Source organism: Echinococcus granulosus (assembly GCF_000524195.1).
Source record: "Echinococcus granulosus chromosome Unknown EG_S00001, whole genome shotgun sequence".
Lineage (NCBI taxonomy): Eukaryota > Metazoa > Platyhelminthes > Cestoda > Cyclophyllidea > Taeniidae > Echinococcus > Echinococcus granulosus.
In genome coordinates this window covers 1146840-1168048 of record NW_020170381.1, presented here as the reverse complement: position 1 = coordinate 1168048, position 21209 = coordinate 1146840, and the positions used below count along the sequence as shown (strand labels likewise).

At 41.0% G+C, this 21209-nt stretch overlaps 3 protein-coding genes across 3 annotated transcripts; 1 reads left to right on the top strand and 2 right to left on the bottom strand. All coding sequences in view use genetic code 11, as the record gives it.

The window, feature by feature from the left end:
- Window positions 1–492: 492 nt before the first annotated feature.
- Window positions 493–7150, bottom strand: EGR_00137 (Centromere protein J; the record flags this gene model as incomplete). Its single annotated transcript, XM_024489386.1, has 14 exons — window positions 493–678; window positions 867–1002; window positions 1605–1678; window positions 1881–2021; window positions 2440–2521; window positions 2603–2934; window positions 3372–3587; window positions 3854–3947; window positions 4278–4381; window positions 4725–4853; window positions 5133–5245; window positions 5594–5790; window positions 6092–6684; window positions 6926–7150. 14 exons carry the CDS (start codon window positions 7148–7150, stop codon window positions 493–495), a joined length of 2622 nt encoding a protein of 873 aa, XP_024356064.1.
- A 3940-nt stretch (window positions 7151–11090) lies between these two features.
- Window positions 11091–13144, bottom strand: EGR_00136 (hypothetical protein; the record flags this gene model as incomplete). The annotated part of the gene is made up of 6 exons (XM_024489385.1): window positions 11091–11210; window positions 11361–11431; window positions 11637–12002; window positions 12138–12380; window positions 12534–12596; window positions 13000–13144. 6 exons carry the CDS (start codon window positions 13142–13144, stop codon window positions 11091–11093), a joined length of 1008 nt encoding a protein of 335 aa, XP_024356063.1.
- A 729-nt stretch (window positions 13145–13873) lies between these two features.
- On the top strand, window positions 13874–19915 carry EGR_00135 (Tafazzin; the record flags this gene model as incomplete). The annotated part of the gene is made up of 13 exons (XM_024489384.1): window positions 13874–13899; window positions 13931–14068; window positions 14102–14747; window positions 14939–15110; window positions 15214–15550; window positions 15596–15870; window positions 16026–16325; window positions 16520–16849; window positions 17448–17576; window positions 18571–18858; window positions 18891–19111; window positions 19322–19411; window positions 19634–19915. The coding sequence occupies 13 exons, from the start codon at window positions 13874–13876 to the stop codon at window positions 19913–19915; spliced, it is 3234 nt and encodes a 1077-aa protein (XP_024356062.1).
- Window positions 19916–21209: the final 1294 nt, after the last annotated feature.

The window sequence follows — 21209 nt, the reverse complement described above, 5'->3', positions numbered from 1 at the left end:
GATTGCTATTAGCTCTAGCCACACTCCTGCATTCTCCCTATTTTCGAATTTGAAACTTCACCTTGCACATAGGTAGCACATATGATTATGAAATAAGCTAGACTGGTAAAGAAACCAGATATAAACAGTTAATATCGCATTAGCTGAAACATCTGGACTGTAGCGGTCAAGATCTTTTTACGGACCTGGAGGCCAAAGCACGAAAGCTGTGCTACCTTAAGGTCCACAGTGGTACCCTTTGATAACACTCCCTCGAAAATTAAGCAGGTTTATCTGAGGCATTGGACATAAATTTCTTGTTAATAGTAAATAATTGGTACAGATGGAGCTGTTAAGGGTCGTAACAGTGGAAACGGATAGCATTGGACAATAATTTCAAAAAAGAGCATTACAAAGCAGTAAAGCATTCGTGGTGGATAAAATAAGCCCCAAGTTTTTATGGACAAAATAACTCCTAATAAATGTGACAATTATACATAACTATCGGGTAATTTATTGAGATGGCCCAAGAAGGGGTGCTAAGTCAGCGACAGCACTTCGAGACACTGGCGCTATTCGGGTATCCACCAGGAGATTCCCTTCGTTATCTTTTATGCGAATTCGACCCGATGCGTAACGGGTCTCTTGCCGGCCATCCTTGAACACCGTCTTTACCGTACCGTCTGGGTAGATTCGTCTCTATTAAATTTCAATCAGAGGCACAAACGAACACGGCACTGGCACGAAAAGTCTTCTCAAAAGTGATTATTAAGTGCAGCGACCTCAAGATGATGGAGTGGGGATGAAATAAAAACTCAAATTTCTGTTATGCGCAATATTTAAAAATGATGTAGCCAACAAGAGCTTGAGACAATGCGAATACCTACCTTAAACTTTGCGCAATGGAACTCCTTCTGGCCATTGGGTAGGCTGATGATCTTGTCGCCGTTTAAAAATATCTGGACCGACATTCCATCAGGAAGGTTGGACTCCCCCACAACCACCGACTGGGTGGCGACTGTCCTATAGTGAGCAGGGCTACAAGAGTTGTGCGACTCTTGAGGCTGAGAATGAACGGCTGCACAAACTTGGACCAGATAATTTGACAGCTTAGACATCAAAGGCACTTGCCTAGGATAGTTTACTTGATTCCTCTCATTATTATACGAAACACTCTCCAATGAAAACGGCTAAACACCATATATCCTTTGTTAAAATGAGAAATTGAATTAGCTCCAAACTTTATTAATCCTGGCCGTGATGTTGACTAAATAAGGATTATGAATGCATATTATAGTTTGCGTTCTCCGGATGACTATCACATTGATCAAATAACAACCACGTTTTTGTTGCAATTTCAGGTACCTTCACCGCCCCTAGTGTTCGTGTTTTTGCATTGTTCCCTAACTGCCTGATTCAAGATGGAGAGGTGTCAGCTGGGTATCGATTCGTCTTGGGTCATTATCGGCCAATGAAATCAGAATTTTGTGTAGGAATGTGTTATGATGAGGTGTGGTACTTGTGACTCAAATTTCCACATCACTTGTTTTGAATTTGTCCTTGATAATCGACTGCAAAATTTGATTGCACACAAATCCAAAATTAATTACATTGGCAGTACTTACTCCTTGTAGACAATTTCTTTGGCCCCGTCAGGAAGTGTACTTTTTACTGCACCGTCGGATGCATAGTTGTATAACTAGTGGTATGCAAATGTTTGGAACATTTTTTTAAAAATTAATTTGAGTGGAAAACTATCGAAATAACTAGTTACGGGCTGTGAAGTCATCGCTACAAAATTCTATGAAGGATTCACATAACAGATAATGGGGAACATAGTTCGCCTAGATTTACAATGAATTGAGAATTACTGCATCAAGAAGTAAATTACAGTCACTTACGATTGTACCATCTTCCAGTGTCTGCTTGGCATCACTGTTGGAGGGACAAACCTCTGACAAGACCCCATCGGGGCAAATTTCTTTCGTTGTACCATTACCATACACCCTTGCCCTTGAACTGTCACGATACAGCCTTTCCAACTAAAATCATGATAATGCGATTGTACAACAACTATTTAGAAAAGGTTAACATAGATTAGTAAACACTCTCTCTAACAGAAGAGCTCATACCATGGAACCGGATCAACGAAGTAACGTCAATATTTTTGCATCAAAACAACGCAGATTCATGAATTCAGCTAAGTTGGCATTATTGAGGACTGGTTTACAAAGTTTTGTGTGATAATTTTGCTTCTAGAAGAATTTCTAATGGCACTAAATGAAGTATGCGGTTAGGGAAAATCTTGCATAAAACTTCTCTAATAGGCAACAGCATATTTATTGTATACGGTTACAATTGTAAACTAAGATATAGTGAGACAGGAATAAAAATCATAAGCAAATGTGTTGACTGCACATCAAAGAACTAAGTTTGATAAAAATACATTTGAGAGCTTACAGAACCGTCTGGATGATAAACTTCGTGAATGACGGGTCCACGATTCCGATCTGGAGCCGCACGTAACGGACGACACAATTGACTAAATCCCAAACACAAAGAAAAAAAAGACGACTGCATAAAAATGGAAGCGCAACACCAATATCGCAATAAATTGGCTCACTTTGTATTGGTATCTTCTCTGCAGAATTCCAAAATATCCGAGGATGTCCGTGCTCCCTGCTGGGACAAGCCTGTAGCAATACTAGTAGGGGGGTGAGGAAAAACGCAGGCAGACGGCGATCTGGGTGACTCCTTCATGGCTCCTTTAGCCAAATACGCACCGGTGGATCTGGAGGGGGATGGTTCCGAGGGCATAGCGACAAGCCTTTCAGAGTTTGTACCGGCAGAATCTGCTCGCGCCTTCGCCATCTCACCGTTTAGCGAGTCCTCCAGGGTCTTGGCGTGCGAACTGATGCCAATGACCTGTGGAACAGAACTGAGCCGGTTCTGACTCTTAGAGCCATGGGAGAAAAAAAAGAACCCATAACACATCTTAAATTATAAATCGGCATTGTACAAACCTAAAAATTAGTGATGAATTAGTAATATTTATGTAAGACATGAACATTCAGGAAGGGAGAGTACTTAAATAGCTAATCGAAAACCGCAATTAAGAATACTCAAAACTAAATATGCAAACTAGGTTGCAAGTTGTGAGGAACATATTTGTTACAGCATTACTGATACCTCATGACAGCGATAGAGCAATGCAAACCAAAGCCACAGCAGCAAAACTTAATGCATGCGGTGGGAGGCATATCGTCACAGATTTTAATGGAATGTTCACGAACACGTATCGATTAGTCATTGATGAGCTTTGTGGTTTCAGTTTGAAAAAATGCGATGAAGCATCACAGTTTTGACAAACCCAATTCAGCCAATATAATCACATTTTTGTGGAACTGATTTAAAGTTTTCAACGCCTGGTTCGCCCTTTCCTCGACGACCGTGCTCCGCAGCATAAGTCGGGCCTGTTCCAGCCGTTTAATACGCTCAACAAGTTCAGTTTTTTCAGCAGTCAGCTCTTCTATTCGTATTTTTTGCCAACCGAGTTGATGCTGGAGACGTATTTCTCGTTGTGCAGCCTCTGCCTTCTCCTCACAAATCTACATTGGAAAAATGTGCTTTTAATTCACTCGCAACTGCACTCACTGGTGGAATATGAAATAATTTTTGAAAATTTTGTGACACAAGGCAAAAAATTAGTCTCTGTAACAGATAACTTTCAAGGCCTTCAAATTGAACTCTTGTGAAAATATAGGTCTATGATCGTGTTGGTCCATCTGAGCTGATGATAGTAATCGGAAATTTCTGTTATTTTGTTAATGGAATCAAGTGACTTCTGTGGAAAGTATTAAACGCCAACATCTACCTGCTGCTTTAGTCGCTCAATTTCTTCACGATCACGCTTTTGCGGCATTGAATGCAAACTCCTTTGGTAGTCGCATAACACCTTTCGGTCCTTTCTATAGACGAGCCAAAAAGTGGGCTGATGTCGGATAGGGGCCAACGCACAATTGATATATACTTATTAAAAAATGTTGGTAAAATGTTAAGAGATCGATTATTACTGGAAGCTCTCTTTGACCGATTAATCACCTGAAGCAGCTTAAAATGGTCAGCAAAATAATAGGGAATTAGTTGGCGTTGAGACCTGTTCATGAAGCAAGCGCAATTTCAAAGGCGGCTCATGTCGCTTATTAGGAATTCCACCCCAAGGTCCTAATAGTGTTATGTCAAAAGTCTAAACTTACGGGAAGTCAGGGAAAAACAGTTTAGTGGATTAGCAAACGTACTTGAGCTTGATGATCTCCTCCCGTCGGAAGGTCTCGAACTCCTTCATCGTAGTTGCCCTGTATTCCTCGAACTCCTTTTTCTCTTTCTTCAGTGCAGAGAGAGCCTAATTTGCCGGAAGCACCATATATTCAATTTAAAGCATAAATAAAGACCGAGAAAACGACCATATCTTGACATGGCTGTATTTCATACCCACCAAACGTATATCAATTGGCAAACTTAAAGGAAAAATATGTACAGTGTCGAGAATTTTTAACAATTGATCACGAATTTAAATGGATACTGTGTGCGTTATGCATTCGCAAACTTCATTCTTTTAAATCAAACAACTACATTAGCATCTAAGTGAGAAGACTAAACAAGGCCAAGACACGAGATGACTGGGAACCAAATAATCATTGACTCCAGCAGAGGGCGCTCAGAGTCCAAACGCCAATGTCACCTACTTCCTCTCTTTCGGCCTTAAGTTTTACCAAGGCTGTGTTTTCGCTGTTGAAACGATTAACTTCAGCCTCCAGACGCGCTATCCAAATTTGGATAGTGGACGGAGACGGACGGTCAAAAACGTCACTGCCCTGATAGAAAGGGAAAAAGCGAACTATAAATAAATAACTGTTGCTAAAAATTATCATGATGATGAAGGCAAACAATTTTACGAATGTAGAAATGGCATGGAAAAGAAAAATTACAACAAACTGGCCTCCAAAGTCTACTTTTGAAATGTATCAACGTAATAACTGTGCACAAACCTACCAGCGTGTAGAAAACGTAGGATTCATAATTCACTTACTGAAAATATGCCTCTTAAGATGAATGACAAAGGGTGGTGTTTGTGAAAAATCTTCATAAATTACCGAGTTCGAGCCGCCATTGAAGGAATTTTTATCCCCAAGTTTAGGCCGATGACAGTCAGTCGGCATGTTGAAGCGTACGCTAGGAAGAGGCTGTCGTCGGCTAGAATTCGTATCTTATAAAATAAAAATCAGGAAGAAAGATTTTGGAATTAAAATCAGTCAATTCAATAGGCAAAAACCCTTTAAATGAGGCACTCTGTTAAGACGATAGGCTGATAAGCAAATGAACACTAACGTTTTACCGTAGAGTAAAGCACTGGCCATCTTTCGAAAACGAATGTACTTTGTTGCTAACATGGTTTTTTTAATCAATTAACAAAGTATAGGCATAATTTTTACATATACGTATCTCAGCAACGTTTTGTAGATTCAAATTGGAATAAATTAATCTAAATAAAAACTAAATCACCAAAGTTTATGAACGGATAACATCTCGTACTATGCCGTCAGCAAAATCTTACCCACTGAGGCTTCAAAATTCGCCTCATCCTTCCATGGTACGTGGTCATCCAAATCAGGAGAACTTGATTCTATTGCAGGATGAGCATTCTTGACAAGGGGGTTTTGAGATAAAGATTGGTAGCTTTTACAGTGGGGACGTTTGGGACACTCCGAATCCATATGGTTAGCATGCAGATTGCAAATGAAGCGATGGGTCCTACAAGATTAAACGACATCCAAAAAACATGAGACACCACTGTTAAGTGGGTTTAAAGTGGATTCGACCTCAAAGAGTAGTATATAGGCAAATATGTGACCCATCTACGTTCTACATGAAATTTTCAGGAACTATTTAGTATATTGAAGACGTTCCCAAGGATTAAAATCCTGCAGTTACAATCTTAACGTAGGAAGCAATGATAAATCAGGCACAGCTAACAATAATGTCTAGTAGTACGGTACGAGGAAGCTTCTTGTTTATCTTAACAAAACATTGGATAATAAAAAAGTCAGCCTACGCCTCCTTAGATTTGTCTCCATCGGCTAATTGTCGACTATTTCTTGGCAAATTATCTTCATCTAGAGCAGGAAGAGAAGCAGACTTCCCCACAGACGCTGTTACATCAACTGTCCCGCTCGACCGCCCACCAAGGTGATTTCTTTCAAGTTCACTGTTGTTATGGACGTATGTGTGCTTTTCAGTAAAACGTTCGAGAAACTCAAATTCTTTAAGCTCTCTGTCGTCACCAACAAAGTCTGCTTTGGCATCCTCATTCACAACCAAGCCCTCCTTTATATCATTTTGAAGTCCCGTTTGGTCGTATACTTTACCGTTAAAACCATTCAAAGCGTCGAGTTTTGCAATAAAAGCACTACACTCCATTGATTGCCCAGAACATTCTTCAGAGTTCTGACAATCATATTTCCTTTGGAATGCTTCACAGTTTGTTGGATTATGGGTTTGATTGACCGTGGAAACAAGTGGGGGGTTTGATGCAGGTTCAGGGGCTGCTTTCCCTCCCAAAGGACGTAAACGAGAACACCACGCACCACGACCCTGATTTTTACGCAAAAACGGCCGCTTCATTTGCTCCGTAAATTTATCGGAGTTCTGGAACACATAAGAACACACCTGGAAATGGCATTAGGAATGCATGATAGGCACGTTAAATGAAAAGGTTGAAACAGCATAGACCAAAAAATCTTGATAGTACTCGCTACAAAAGCCAAAACTAATAAAATTGAGTTAGGATAATTAATTTTGGGACCCAGTTATTCTTGATTTACTGCCATTACAAATTTTAGCCTTCAGGATATTTTAATAAACCCCACATAATTGCACTGAAACTTACGTCCTGTTGATTTATACTTTGGACATTTTGGTGGCATTCCAGCACCTTGGCTGCTTTTACACCTTTGTTGTTGGTGTCAGTAACGTCTTCTTGAACTAACTTGGTCTTTGAGGTAAGACGCTTCTCCATAATAAAGCTTTCCAGTGTTTCCTCGAGAGTGTAATCTAGATGAACACCAGAACAGAATTGGGATTCTTTAGAACACTTTCTGAGGCAAGTAATCATACCTAAACACTGCTCTCAAAACCACCCACCGATAACACATAGTGCACTTATATTTCGCGCCTAAAATAAAGAACATTAAAATAATTGTACATCACTCATGAAGTCAAGCGCATTTCCTTTCTAAAAATATTAATATAAATATTTTTAAAACTGCGCAAAAAGGTTGTTATGCTAAAAATGATATCAAGTAGCATATCCTATTTTTTAGTGATATTTTGAAATTTATTCTATGAGTTCCTATTCCTAGACGTATTCTACAATGGTATTAGTATTGATTCAGAGAAACAAATGGCTCAGATTTTATTGTTACTTACCAAAAAGCTACTTGCATGAACCTCAGAGATAAATAATCGTGACATTCGCACCGTTTTTCCCTCTCCGGAGCTCTACGTCTTTTGTAGGAGCTTAAGCTATCAGGGTAGTCCGGATGCTAACCATGAAACGTCAGTACAGTCTGCAGAGACCTAAGTGCAGGACGAGTCTCGCTCATACCCTTAGAACACCCAGGCTGAAGTGATTTTGACATGTTTATTGCTTAAAGTAAAAGAGTGATACAAATTTAAGAAGATTTGGACCCGGGGCTTTTCTCTGGGTTGGAAGATGTTGACAGCTCAATCACGGAATCCGTTTTGTCCACTCGCCTCCTTTTTAAAAGGAATATTTTTGGAACATAAGCGTCCGCGTGATTCGGCACGGAGTCAAACAAACTGTTAGAGCCTTAAAATTCTGTCCCTGGATTCATGTCCTCGGGCCAAGAACATTGTATGGATGGAAACATATTGCACTGTACGGTGTACTGATGTTACAATTTACCAAAGACTTAAGAGATTAAGCATGTGTTTCTTTGGTAAGTGATGCTGTTGTTTAACCGCGGAAATACTTTTTAGCCCTGCAAAATGCTGTTGATTTCTGTAAGCTCTTGGAACTAGAGCACTTTGCATGATTTTACTTCTAACGGCATCGACTTCTTGTATCACTTCATTGGACTCTTAAAGTAAAAAAACTATTACAATCTTGATACTATTTTTAACTAAACAAAAACAAGCAAATTAACCATTTTCTTCCCAGACTACCCTAGTGACAGAAGAAGACGAATCTGGGCAGAACATGTATTGTCGACCTAGAGGGGGTCTTGGGAACTCCTTGCATGGCCAAAAGTCTAGGCCGCCCATCTGGCCCGTTACCAAAACCGAGGGTAAAACGAACTATTAAAGTGTTAGGTGAGTGCATTATAGTGGTTTCAGAGACTTTTCACACTCCGCAGATTTGCCTTTTTGAGTCTTTCCTTACCTTTAAGCATTGTAGTTTTTTTATTTTCTAGAAGAGCTTTACCATCATTTCAGCTATTTGCATTTTGGCACTTTATTTCTTTTCTGACTATAATTTAAGTATTATTTGTAAAATGTCTTTCACGTGAAATTTGTATGGTGTAATAAAAACGCGATCCCCTCATTAGCCGACCAAAACGTGGAAAAGTTTTATATGGGTCACGTCTCGATTTTACGTAGTTCTTGTGCAGCTCGGCCACTTTGTTTTTGGGGATACTTTTCTGTAGTAAATATAACATTATCTTTGATTAAAGGTGATGCTCTTTGCAGATTAGTACATCCGAGGGACCTAGGTCATGCGACATTGTATCGCCACGCGGCTATTTTGAAGCAGCGCAGCACTGTGGTAACCCATTTTTAGTTGACAGGAGGGCTGAATTCTCTAGGCCTGGGCGGGAGGCCATGCTGTAAGTTGGAATTACAAATCTCGACAACCGAATGACTCTCGTAATTCAATGCATGTTACAACATGTTTTACACTGTGACAACATGTATTTTCTTTCACGATATACCTAACACATATTGGTGACTTACACCGTGATGTCCTTTCGCTTTTCTTTTTTCGTCCATTTAACCTCTTCAAGGGGGGCGTTTAAGAGATATGTTTGTTCTGTAATTATTAAGATGCAATATTTCTACGATGGCTAACAATTCTCTCGAAATTACTGACTAATCAGCTGCCATTTGTTTTGCAAGAAGGCTGTAGGTCTAAATAACATGACGGTTGTTCAATCACTAGTTATTCGTGTGATTCCAGAATTAGAAAAGGGAAGTATGGTTCCCAGAAATAAACTTTTTGAGTCGCCACCTACCTATTTATCAATTAACTGAAACACTATCCTTTTAGTTTGCAAAATGTAGTTGCATTGAAATGGTTTGGTATAATACTGGCTACGAAGTTGGGGTTGGGTAAAACGATTTATTATAAAACCCTCTCTCTGCGTCGCTTCTAATTCGCCCATGCACACATCCCAAACACGTCTTCTTTCTTCGTTCAAGCTAAGAACTTTAAAATTCGAATAGAGAAAAAAAGGACAGTCCAACAATCTTACTGGATTACGGAGGTGGTGCAGAGATTTCCAGGTAAATCAAACGGGCTGGAGCTCACCTGCAGAGTTCTCTAACGACTCACATGTCAAAAATTACAGCTGCTGGTCTTCCTCCCACAATTTTTCGTATGCCTTCTGGATCTTAGCCCAAAATCACGGCAGACCTTGAGTAATGCTAAATAAGATTAGTGTAAAAAGTCTCCAGAATCTGATATACGGGACCCTTTGTGGTGTAACACCAAAACCGGTCCGTGGGAAGAGTACGGAGCATATCACTTCAGTTCATACCAATAAACAACTCAGAAATTACCCCGAAAGGGGAGTACGAACTGTTTAATGAGTCCAAGGGAAAGTGATTGGAACAGTTTCATTTAACGACAGCAGCAAACTCCAGAACAGTATTGAAGACATCCAAGTAGTGTTTTAGATGTCCATTCGAGCCTTACCCGTGCTGCTGACACCGAGTGAACAGAACTAGGAAAGCTTACGATTTCCGTCTGGGAAGAAAAACGGGCATGGAGGAACAGGTGTGTGATAGATGCCGGCGAGGTCGAACCGGCCTGATTATCACATAGGTGCATCTCTCTTCCACCTCTAGAAAGGCAGACTACGCAGTAGATGAAATGCTCTGCGTCAGAATTAGATTCACCTCTGTCTCATAAAGGTAAAAAAACAGTAATACAAATGGATGCTGAAGAAGATAAAGAAAAGTTAATATTTGTAATATATGATAGACTTTATCCTTTTCATACTATGCCTTTCAGACTTTACGATGTAGCAACTGCGGCGTCCTGACCAGATTGATGATGAAACATTGTCCAATCTATTAAGACGGTCTCCAAAATTTTCAACAGCAAGATGCCAGTTCAGAATACCGAATGTGTTCAATTAGGAAATGTTAAATCCCAACCAACAAAAGCTTCTTAGGTTTCTAACGGTATTTATACCCCATGGAAATTATTTGATGGAACAAAAAAGAGCAGGAGTACAACTTTGAGTGAGTAAGCAAATGGACCTCCTAAAACAGTAAAGCAAATGCTGCGCTCTGCCGACCCTGGCACTTGAGAGAAAAATTCGCCTACCACTAAACTTGGAGCTGCTAAACGTAGTTTCGACAACAAACATATGGATCACCCTGTAGATGTCACCAGTAAAGCCTTCAGTCGACAATCCACGAAATTTGGCAAAGTATGTACCCATTCGTCTTCTTCTCTAATAGTAAAGTGGAAACCGGCCTGGAAATAAGGCCCAGTTTCGCCCTTTCAGAAAACGCATCTACTGACCGACGAGCGCAAACACTGGGCATATGAACACGCACCTATATCACCGGGATGCTGCGACACCTGGATCGACTTTCATTCTACTCTCGCGTATCTTTTTAGACAAACAAACCTCGTAAATCAGAATATAACAATAAACTTCACGCTATTCTATGCGTGATGGAATTGTATTTACAAATGAAGTCGGAATAATATATTTAAATGCTTTTATATGTATAAGAGATGAATATGGTGAGAAGTTCAGTTTCGTACGGTTAATGCAAAGGGTGTCGAGAAAGTACAATTAGGATGTGGAGATTTGGATAGATTCGTCTATGTCTTCCTCGAAAGGTTCACTTTGTCCCACGCTCACAGTGGCTTCCTCAGACGTCAGTTCAGCAACAGCCGCGGAAGACTCATCAACCTAAATGGAGAAACAGAACTGAGTAAACTCGGACTAATGTACCTATAACAAATATGACAGAATCAAATTTCACAAACAATTTGCAAAATCATGATAGACTAACGATAGTAGCCATCCTTCTTCTTATGGCTTTGCACGAAAAAAACGCACCTCGGACAATCCAGTTTCACCTGCAACCACAGTCACCAAATGCGGATTTGGTGTTACAGCTCGAACCACACCTGAAACAACCGAATGTTTATTTTACAGATTAAATAACGCTCCAACTTATGAGAACGAAAGGCAGCTTCGAACACCAACTGAGTTTTGCATTTAATTAGAATAAAACATAAATTGATTGACGATTCCTACCGGCTACGTAAAAGTGGAATTTGATATGGATTCGTTCACATATTCAGCTTGAATGGCGAGAAATCCTAAGCTCACTTGGGCGAGTATTCCCCACAGAATGGGCATTGTTCTCATCAGCCAAGTCGCTTGAAGTAAAGAAAAGGGAACCTGTGCAATCGGGATTAGGTGGGGCAGCGATAATCGCGGCAGCCGAGGGTGTCACTGGCAGAGACGCAGCAGACTGTGAGAAAATTCGCGAGGAGTTCGTTGATGTGAAAAGTCGATGAGCGAGATTCGGAGGAATACCACCAAGTACAACCGTAAAAGCAGGTGGAAAAACTGAGGGCGAACCGTTGCCGTCAGGCATGGTTGCGTTACCCTTACCCAGTCTGGAGGCAGGAATCTTTGCCAAACTACTTAGCCGAGCTTCATATCTGACCTCCAAATCCTTCTGATTATCGCCTATGGTGAGAATGAGTAAGTGAAAAATTCCACAATTTGTAAGCATATACAGCAATTTAAAAATAAAACAAAACGCTCAGTCAGAACACGACAACAGAACTCTGTAGACAAACGAGGTCGTCCGAAATAACGTACTTTCTGAACAGCCATTATTCAAAGAAGGTCCATCAAGAATGAGATTTGAGGCGCCAACGCCACTTCCGAAATTCTTTATGGGCCGAAACGACGTCCTATTCTCCGAATGCACTGAAACATGCATATTCACCTGAGCAGTGTCAAGTGAGAGGGAATTTGAAATGTGGCATTCTGAAGAAGCTGAAGTAGACACGGCTGCCGCAACCAAATGATGCATATCAGGCGGTTGTGCTGTCGTAGTTACTTTAAAATGCGAAATACGCACAGATATATTTATTACGACACAGAACAAAGCAACATGTTTTCAAGCTTGGGTACAAAACTAATGTCCATAAGAAGAGGGATAAACACTAGTTACCAAGTATATGGAAATAAGAATGCATTTAAACCGCTTACCAGAAAGAGAGAAGTCATCATTCACAGTCGAATCCGTAACTGAAGAGGTATCCATCCGCATTCCTCCCATTCAAACAGTACCAAGCTGCATCCCAAAAAAAGAGAAGTCAAATAGAAGAAAAACATTGGTTCCACAGAGTGGCGCAATAGCCAGCCTGTGGGAAAAGAACAATTTACACAATTGGGAAGTAAATAGTTCAACAAACGCAACACGGTAGGTTTTCAACACGACAATAGCAGAACAATGCCAGCCTTATAAACGTTACAGCAACTAAAGAGGCTCACGGACCACCACATTTCGAACCGTAAACACAAAACCAACGCTCACATAGCGGTGAACAAATCCACACACCAATCTGAATAGCTGATATTTGTTAAAAGAAAATTTAAATAAACGTAAAAACCCGCACTTTGTGGAAATACCTGCTAGAGTTCAGGAATCAATTCGTACAAAATAGACACAGACTCGAGCTCAAATGTTGCAATTTCGGTTTTACTGATGTGTCGATATTTGTTTTAATATACCGTGCAGGTGAGAAGCGATCTGTGACCAAGAATTTCATTAGGGGATAGTCGACATCCTTCCGCGGGGAGAAGTGCACTCTGTACATCCCCTTGATCACTGTACCTGATCATAACATTATCAATAAAATGGCCCTACTTAGCCTACTCGTTCCAAGGGGGTGAAGGCAGAGGAGAAAGCGATGGTGGGGTCTATCACACGTCTTCAAGGGGAATTTACTTTGGCAAAAATAGTGGTGTTAAAAAACTTTTGAGGGTGGCACGATTTTGCTTAATCGTATCAACTTAGCTGTGAGGTCTTGATGATTGCACTAGATTATTTTGTTGGCCTACTTAAGGCTATGCGCAAAGAAGCTTAATAATTGTAAAGGTGTGCTGTAAAATCCGATTGTGGTTTAAAATATCTCCAATAATTGCTCGTCAGTGCATGGCAAACATCCTGTGAGCAAATATAACAAGGGGCATATTAGTGTATACCAACGAATACCAAAAAGATCAGCATCACAATCGTTCCAATGTGTTTAGCTACGTCTCAAATCAAAGATTTTATTTAGACCAACATATGTGAAAGCATAATTTTGTTTTAGTATATATAATGGAGAAATATTGTTTTAATTATCGTCGAAGTTGGTACGAACTGGTTGTTATTTGGCTCTGTCTCCTTTGCCCCTAGGTTTTTAATTCGATTTCTTCAATGTTTGGTTGACCTTAGGTGTCCCTCGAAAACGACTTTTACTCTCAAATCCATCGAGTTCTCCTAGTTCCCCATATTGTTTGTCTGGACGAATTTTGTTGCTAAGTTGTTCTCCTCAGTGACTATGAGCTCGCGTCGTGTTGACATCCGGTAAGAAAGTTTCTCACTTTAACATGCTCAGAACTACTCGCAAGGCGAGGCCTCTTCCTGAATTGAACTCTCCGTCAGACTCGGGTGATATCAAAAATGTTCGGTACGATCTTTTTAGTCAAGTTCAGTTTGATAGTTATATTTCACCCCAAACAAAAACGAAGCAGAGGTAATGTGACATTTGTGCTTACAAATTTACCAGTTCCTGCGTTTTTTCCGGCATCTCTCGCTCTCGGAGAACCGTCAAAAAGAAATCGCCGTGTGCGAAGCAAAAGTCATCAAAAAATATCGTTCTTGAATTGAATATGGATGAGATTTCCCAAACTGATGAGACTACGAAGTCTCGACGTCGTCGTTTGGATGCCAATGATTATATTCGTCGTCGGTTTTTGTATGATGATGCTCCCATCGAGAAACTCGCAACGCCTAAGCTAGCAAATGTGCACAAACGTGCTGTATCTCATGACGTGAAGTTTCGAAATTCACCGCTTGCTCTGATGGCTGCGTCGTCAGCGAATCTCCAGAAGAGACGCAAAAGGTTTCACGGCAAAACTTTGTCACCCGCTAATCAATATCGTGGTCGTAAGGGAAGAAGGCCGAAACCCATAATTGCAGGCCTGGTTGGCCAAGATAAATCAACGGAAAATTTGTCTTTGTCAGATGGTGGCAGCTCCGCTGATGAGCCTATTTCTGTTGAATGCGGCAACCAAATAGCTGAAAGTTATGCAGATCACGGCCTGGAAATGGAACATGATGAAAATTCTCACTTACTTAAACCGCTTTTTCGAAAAATACATAAAAAGAATGCGTATAAGCATGATGTGGACTCCTCCTCAGATGCTCTCCAGGTTGGCTAACGAGCAGTAGCAATTGTGCCTTATTTGAAAGCCGTGTAATAATTTTTACATTGCGCATTTTGTGTTTCGCTCCATTTTTGCTTGGATTTAGTTCAAAACCTTAGTTTTAGTTGGGTAAAAGTGTCACATTTAGGCATCAGTGACTAATTTTACAGGGGATATTTCTTCTACCCATTTGATAGAGTCATCCTGATTATGCTTCGGATCTTCCAGGCTTCTTACTTAATGACGATATGAATGATTTTACAAGGAGTCGGGGTCCTCTTGTCTTAAGTAAACGCGCCCGTCATCGTCTTGTACCTCGACCATCGCCCCCAAGGGATGATTTTATCAAGCAAATGACGGAGTATCCAGGTAGAGAATTCAGCCTAGTGTTTACCATTCTTCCAATCTTTAGTAGGTAGTTTGTATTTTGATTCTGTTGATACGGGGTATTTTCCATTAAATCGATTTCTAGAATTTGGATTGCCGGATGCAGACGAAGCCTTCCGACACCAAGTTCGCGGCACCTTTTCTTTAGATCAAATTGTTTCAGCCGGTGCGGTTATTAGAGAGGCAAATGCTGAATGGAGTGGTCACGTGGAGGAGTCGGTGGATTCCAGTTCGACAAATCCTGCGAAACATTCTGGTGTTGAGATTGAGGATTTTGCTGGGGATCTTTTGCATCAAATTTCTACGGCTGTCAATTGCCCTCCGACATCTGGCAGTAGTCGGCGCAAGTCTCCAATCCGCCCCATGCAGGTTCTGCGCAATGAACCCATATTATATCATACAGAAAATGGTGGCTCCACAAGGTTGGTAATGCCTTCCGTTGGTTTACCTGTTTTTTTTCACAATAGTGTTAACGCAGCAGGTGCAACTCTTATCCAGCAGAAACAGTTGGTTTCTTCGTTTTCTCAATCCACTGGTAGTGAAACTGTTAGCACTGTAGCCGCAGGTCTGGTTGATTTGTGCGCTGCAGCGGGTCTTGATTCGACTGCCTCAAATCAAACGCAACTGTCTCATATCTCAACTGAATGCACTGGCTCTGGTGAACACTCCTCTCAATCCCTTATCTCCAATGTGTCTCAGTATTCCTTGATCAATTCGAATTTGGTTTCCCTTCAACCGGGTGGTAAATGCCTTCGTATATTATTGTCAATATTCATTAATTTTCACCTGGAGCTTCTATTTGTCAATGTTTGATGCGTTAACATTCTTACTGGCAGTCAATTTTGGTGATCTCAACGTATTTTAGGAAATAATTTCGCACTCTTGGTATCTTTATAGGCCGTATGTATGTGGAGGCGGGTCCTCGAACTCCTATTGCCGGATACACTGTCACTCCTACCACCCCCGTATCCAGAGTCTCCCTGATACCTGGTAGATTCAATTACGGACAGCAATACACCCTTTCCAGAATGTCTCATTCAACCAGTGGGACTAAATCAGTATCTACCACCTCAGTTCCTGCAAATTCCTCCGCTAATTCCAGCTCCCGCAGGCGCCCGACCATATTAAAGCGTGGAACCGTCCCTACTTCCTCTTCGTCGGCCAATCCAGTTTCCAAGATATCAACGGGATATAGCGGTACCTATTCTTCATCCCGGATAAACCTATTATTTTCTTATACGTCTATTGGGCTTGAGCTGCTTCTTATCGACCGTTATTTCACGGCAGGCGTCTACATACGAATATTTCAGGACATTAACATTTGTGTGAATCGATGCTTATTTTCCCAAATAGTTGGCCTTAAAACACTTTAGCTTGTTAATCCTCCCCAGTGCCTCGCCTCCCTCCACCCTTCATGCGTACTGCATTGCGAAGCGTTCAGGCGTCGTCTCTGGTTCCCGGTGCACAGCAATCAGCACGATCTGTGACTTACACCATCGTCTCTGCAGCTGTATCTGGTCAACCGAATGTTTTTGCTGTTGCGCCGACGTCAATTGGCGCTAATTCCTCCACTTCACAGACAGCCAGTTCACGACTCTTTGGACTCAAACGTAATGTTGGTTCTTCTCCAACTACAGAAGCAAGATCGATTGCGTCGTTCTCTTCGCCTTCAAACCTTACTCTAATTTCCTGTTTGCCTACATCTTCGCTAGTCTCTTCTGGTATGTTTCGTTGCGTTTTACTTTGTTGTGTTGAATAACTGTATTGTATCGATTGCTTTCGGATTTTCAGTAATGATATTGTTCAAAATAAAATGGAAATTTGGATTTCACAATTGGATAAATCATGTCGGCGCCAATTTTTGCTACATTTGACTTTGTGACTGGGTTATGATGTTACTAACTGCATAATAAATCCATGAGGTTATGGCTAACAATGCTTAGCAAAATGTCTTCCGCCAATCGCATATGTAGTTGGGGAAATTCTGCTTCATCGTGCTTCAGTGGATTGAAAAGTGTGCATGGTGTTATATTTTAGCTCAACAGCCCGTTAGGTATGCTTTTGTACGAGACGCTAGTGATGGAAAAAAATATGTGCTCCTTGGTGGTAACACCAGTCTAAGTGTTACCGATTACAAAAGTCCACTGCAAGTAAGTTTTGATTTTCTTGGTAATATTTTATCAAGAAGTCTCGGGCATTAGTGTTTTTTAATATTCATTGTCGCATGTATTGCTTACGTTTTGTTTTGTTTCTTCATTAACCAATTACCCTCGACGACATCTGCATATGCAATATTTTTCTAGTCTACCGAAACAACAGATAAGGAAGTTAGATGTGAGAATGACAGCGAATCCTGTGGTAATGGAGATGCATTCATGGCATCGTCTGTTGTCAATACTCCCGCATTCTACTCTCGAACTGCATCATCTGACGTCGACGTGGCCGACAGTAACCAAAATCTGCCTCCCGAACAGACAATAGCAATGGTTTCATAATATTATTGTTTTAACTTAGATGAGCTCCAACTGCATGTATATATTTTAGATACCACATTGTTTCCTCTTTGTACAAATCTGCCTTGTATTTGCACAAATTGGAGACCATTGGTGCTCAACTTTTGCCATTTCGTGGTCTGTCTGGACCTATCATTATGTGACCAATTTCATCGCTTATTGTACATATTCGGCATCTGCGCATTTTAAACACTTCCCATACGTCGTAGCAATTGTTCTGTTCTTCAACTTGTTCAGCAGAACACTGCTGTGAAATAATGTAACAGGCTTTGAGTAAGTGCTTTTTCTCGCCGTAGGTTGGTTGGGCCGCCTCCATGTATAGGTGCCTGGGATGGGTGGAGGAGCTGCATCCAATTGTACTACTCGAGGGTGGTCCTTGTCGAGTAGCCCTGGGACGGTGCCAGAGTGCCACTTAGGAGGTACATGTCGGGTGGAGTAGTAGAAGTGGTCGGTGTTTGCGGATAGCGTGACTTTGCAGTGCAGCATTTTTGACGTCCAAAAGTGCGGTGGTTTGTAACTGGTATGTTGCTAATAGGAGTTTTTAAGCGTTTTAGCACCGTAGAAGGAGTAGGTGCTAAAACGACTTTTAAGCTCCTTCTAGTGGTCCTAAGTTTATCAGTCTACAAGTAAAGGTCCATGGAAATAGCACGATAATTGTGCATTAAGTTTTTTATGTAAGCGTAACTGTGCGATTAGCAATACTTGATCATCAAGGGCTGAAACGTTGTAAAATCCCTTACTAAAATATCTTTCTCCCACATTAGTTTGGAGGTATTGAATATACACACCACTGACGAGCAATTACTGTGTTAAATACGATTATCATGATATGCATTTTTATGACCCTTAAACTAGCGATGATGTAAGTCTGCCAAATTAGCCCCTTCTTTTAACCCACGAGTGCACTTGAACGTCTTACTTGATGGTAGATGTACCTCGTACCTCCACCGATCTTGCCTATAGGTTATATCATAATGCGTGTAAGCGCTCACTTGGTCAACGTGTTTTCCATAAAATTCCAATTGCGATGGTTGCATCCCTAGTGAAGTTAGCATTTTTGCGACATCGATTCAAACTGATAAATGGAGGCGCTTTCCTGGATATCGTCAAAAATAGACCAGCTTACAAACCCCTCATAACGGTTTCAAACCATTATTCATGTCTCGATGACATCATTTTGTTTGGGCAGGCTCTGCCTTATAAATTGCTGCTTGATGGTATGGATTTGAGCTCTCTATCAAAAGTTAAGCCGATAGACTCAGGTGGACCTTGGCCGCTGTTGATATTTGTTTCGTGAACAAACTATATAGCGTGTTCTTCAGCTCTGGTAAGGGAATCCCAGTGTGGAGGCGTGTTCGGGACCCTGAAACAGGAAATATCGTGCTCTCGGGACTAGGTGTTTATCAACCCAGCATGGAGTTCTGCCTAGATCTGTTGAATGCCGGACATTGGATCCATTCGTTTTCGCAGGTTTCGTCAAGATTTTGTTCATTGTTGCTTAATGTGTGATAGTGGCCTAAGCGATTAATCATTGTGACTTCCAAGAGGTCATCTAAATTGGTTTGAAGTTTCTCTAGGAGACTGGTTTGAATGTATGCTTCTTGTTTTAGAAATACAAAGGGATCTCTAAATTTGGCACTTTAAGTCCGTTTTGATGAGAATTATGCTTTATGTTTTAAGGGTCGCGTGATTATGCCGTGTGAAAGAGATATTGAGACCACCATTCGACTCCGATGGGGTGTTGGGCGTCTTTTAGCAGAAGCTTCCGTGGTACGTTGCGTAATCAACCAAGCAATGCATTGCAAGATTTATTCTTTCAAAGATATTTGTTTTGGCCAGTTAGTATTCACTTCTGCTGGAGTTCCCTGTGCTGTTGAAAGCGCCGAAATTACAGTTGCCCGCTTAAATTTTGCATTTCACTACAAATGTTTTAATTATCTGCTTGTCAAATAATTCGTTTTCGTTAATAGAATAGTTGTCTTTATTCTTTAGGATCCGATAGTCCTTCCAATCTGGCACTGTGGTATTGATGAAATGAGCCCTTGCAAAGAACCCTACGCACGAAACACGCTTGCTCGACTTTTCGGCTCACGCCTAAGTGTGACTGCCCTCGTTGGAGCTCCGTTTGAAGTGGGTAATCTGGTACGAAAATCAAGAGATACCGGAACTAGTCTCTATTCTCGTCTCACGGCATTCGTGCAACGTGCACTGTATCAACTGAAACCAATAGCTGAGGCTGAGCACGCAAAACACATAGCTTCCTTGGAACAATAGTGCACGTATTCCACCTCCCTGACAGAATGCCCATTTCCGTGTTTTTTTGTGTTAAAAATGTTTGTCGTTGATACTCTTTTAGAACAGATTTCTTGCATAGCACTTCACAAGTCATGCTGGATACTGCGCATCAGTATTGTCGGGCAGTATAACTTTACGGGCTTTTGTCTGAAGCAACTTCTGTTAATACCAAAAAAGTATATCGTCTCTCTACCCTTTTGGTATTACAGCGTACTTTCAGGGAATTTGCTTTAATGATTGGGTAACTGAGGGCAGATGTGGGGGGTGGGTAGTTGTCGATTGACCGTGCTGATTGCTCTGCCTGGAATGGCTATTGGTGACCGTGGATCGCGCTCCTAGGAGTATAACTTTTGGGGCACAGAGGACTGAACATATGGGCTTGGGAATTCTATGATTTTCCAGCAATTTTAGCAGTTTCTCGAATGAAAGCGTCGAAGCCGCGTAGTGGTGGGTTGTGGGGTGATTGGAGTGTTGAAAAATTCATCCTTGAAGTTATGGTCCAAGGGGTGAGAACGCAGTGTGTTCATGTAGCGACATTGTTATGAAGAGGCTAAGTACCTATAAGAGGAAGCTTTCCCGGGATATTCTCTACCAGGAAAACAGTAAAGGATGACATTAATGTTAACAGAAATCCATCAGGGGTGGAATTTGTGGGTCACCGTGGGTTTATTTTTATTAGGACGGTTTACTGTAATGCGCGTGGCAATAATAGGCGATTAGTGTCAAAACCCGTTGTTTTACTGATACACATAATCACGCGAAAGTCCTCCGAAGTCTCCACGAGCCATACCTCGACACGAGATTGAAGTGCAGGACGCAAAGGCTACTAGCTCGTGTATCAAAACAAGTATTAAATATGTAAATATGTTCTATGTAGGTGCTCCCAATTTACGATATTTTAACTAATAGTTCGTTACGTTAGAAACGCCTATTTAAATCAGTCAGTATAATTTAACCTTAGTGTGGGCTTATCAGGCAAAAATTCACAAGTTTCTTCTCTTTATGTTGACTCTCCCTGTTCTACCTATCTGGCTAGCGCTAAATACGTCGTCAAATACGGTGCTTTTAGGTTGTCCTATTGTTTCCAAATCCAAAAACCCATTCAACGAATTATTTTAATGTCTCTTGCAACGATACGGGCGTTTTTGAATAATAACTGATACAAATACTACTAATTTTCAGTCATTTTACTGAATAGAGTTCCGATCTATTAGGGCACGACTTTGCTGTTAAGCGATCCAACACGAAACGCACAAAATTGTAGTGCCGCGAG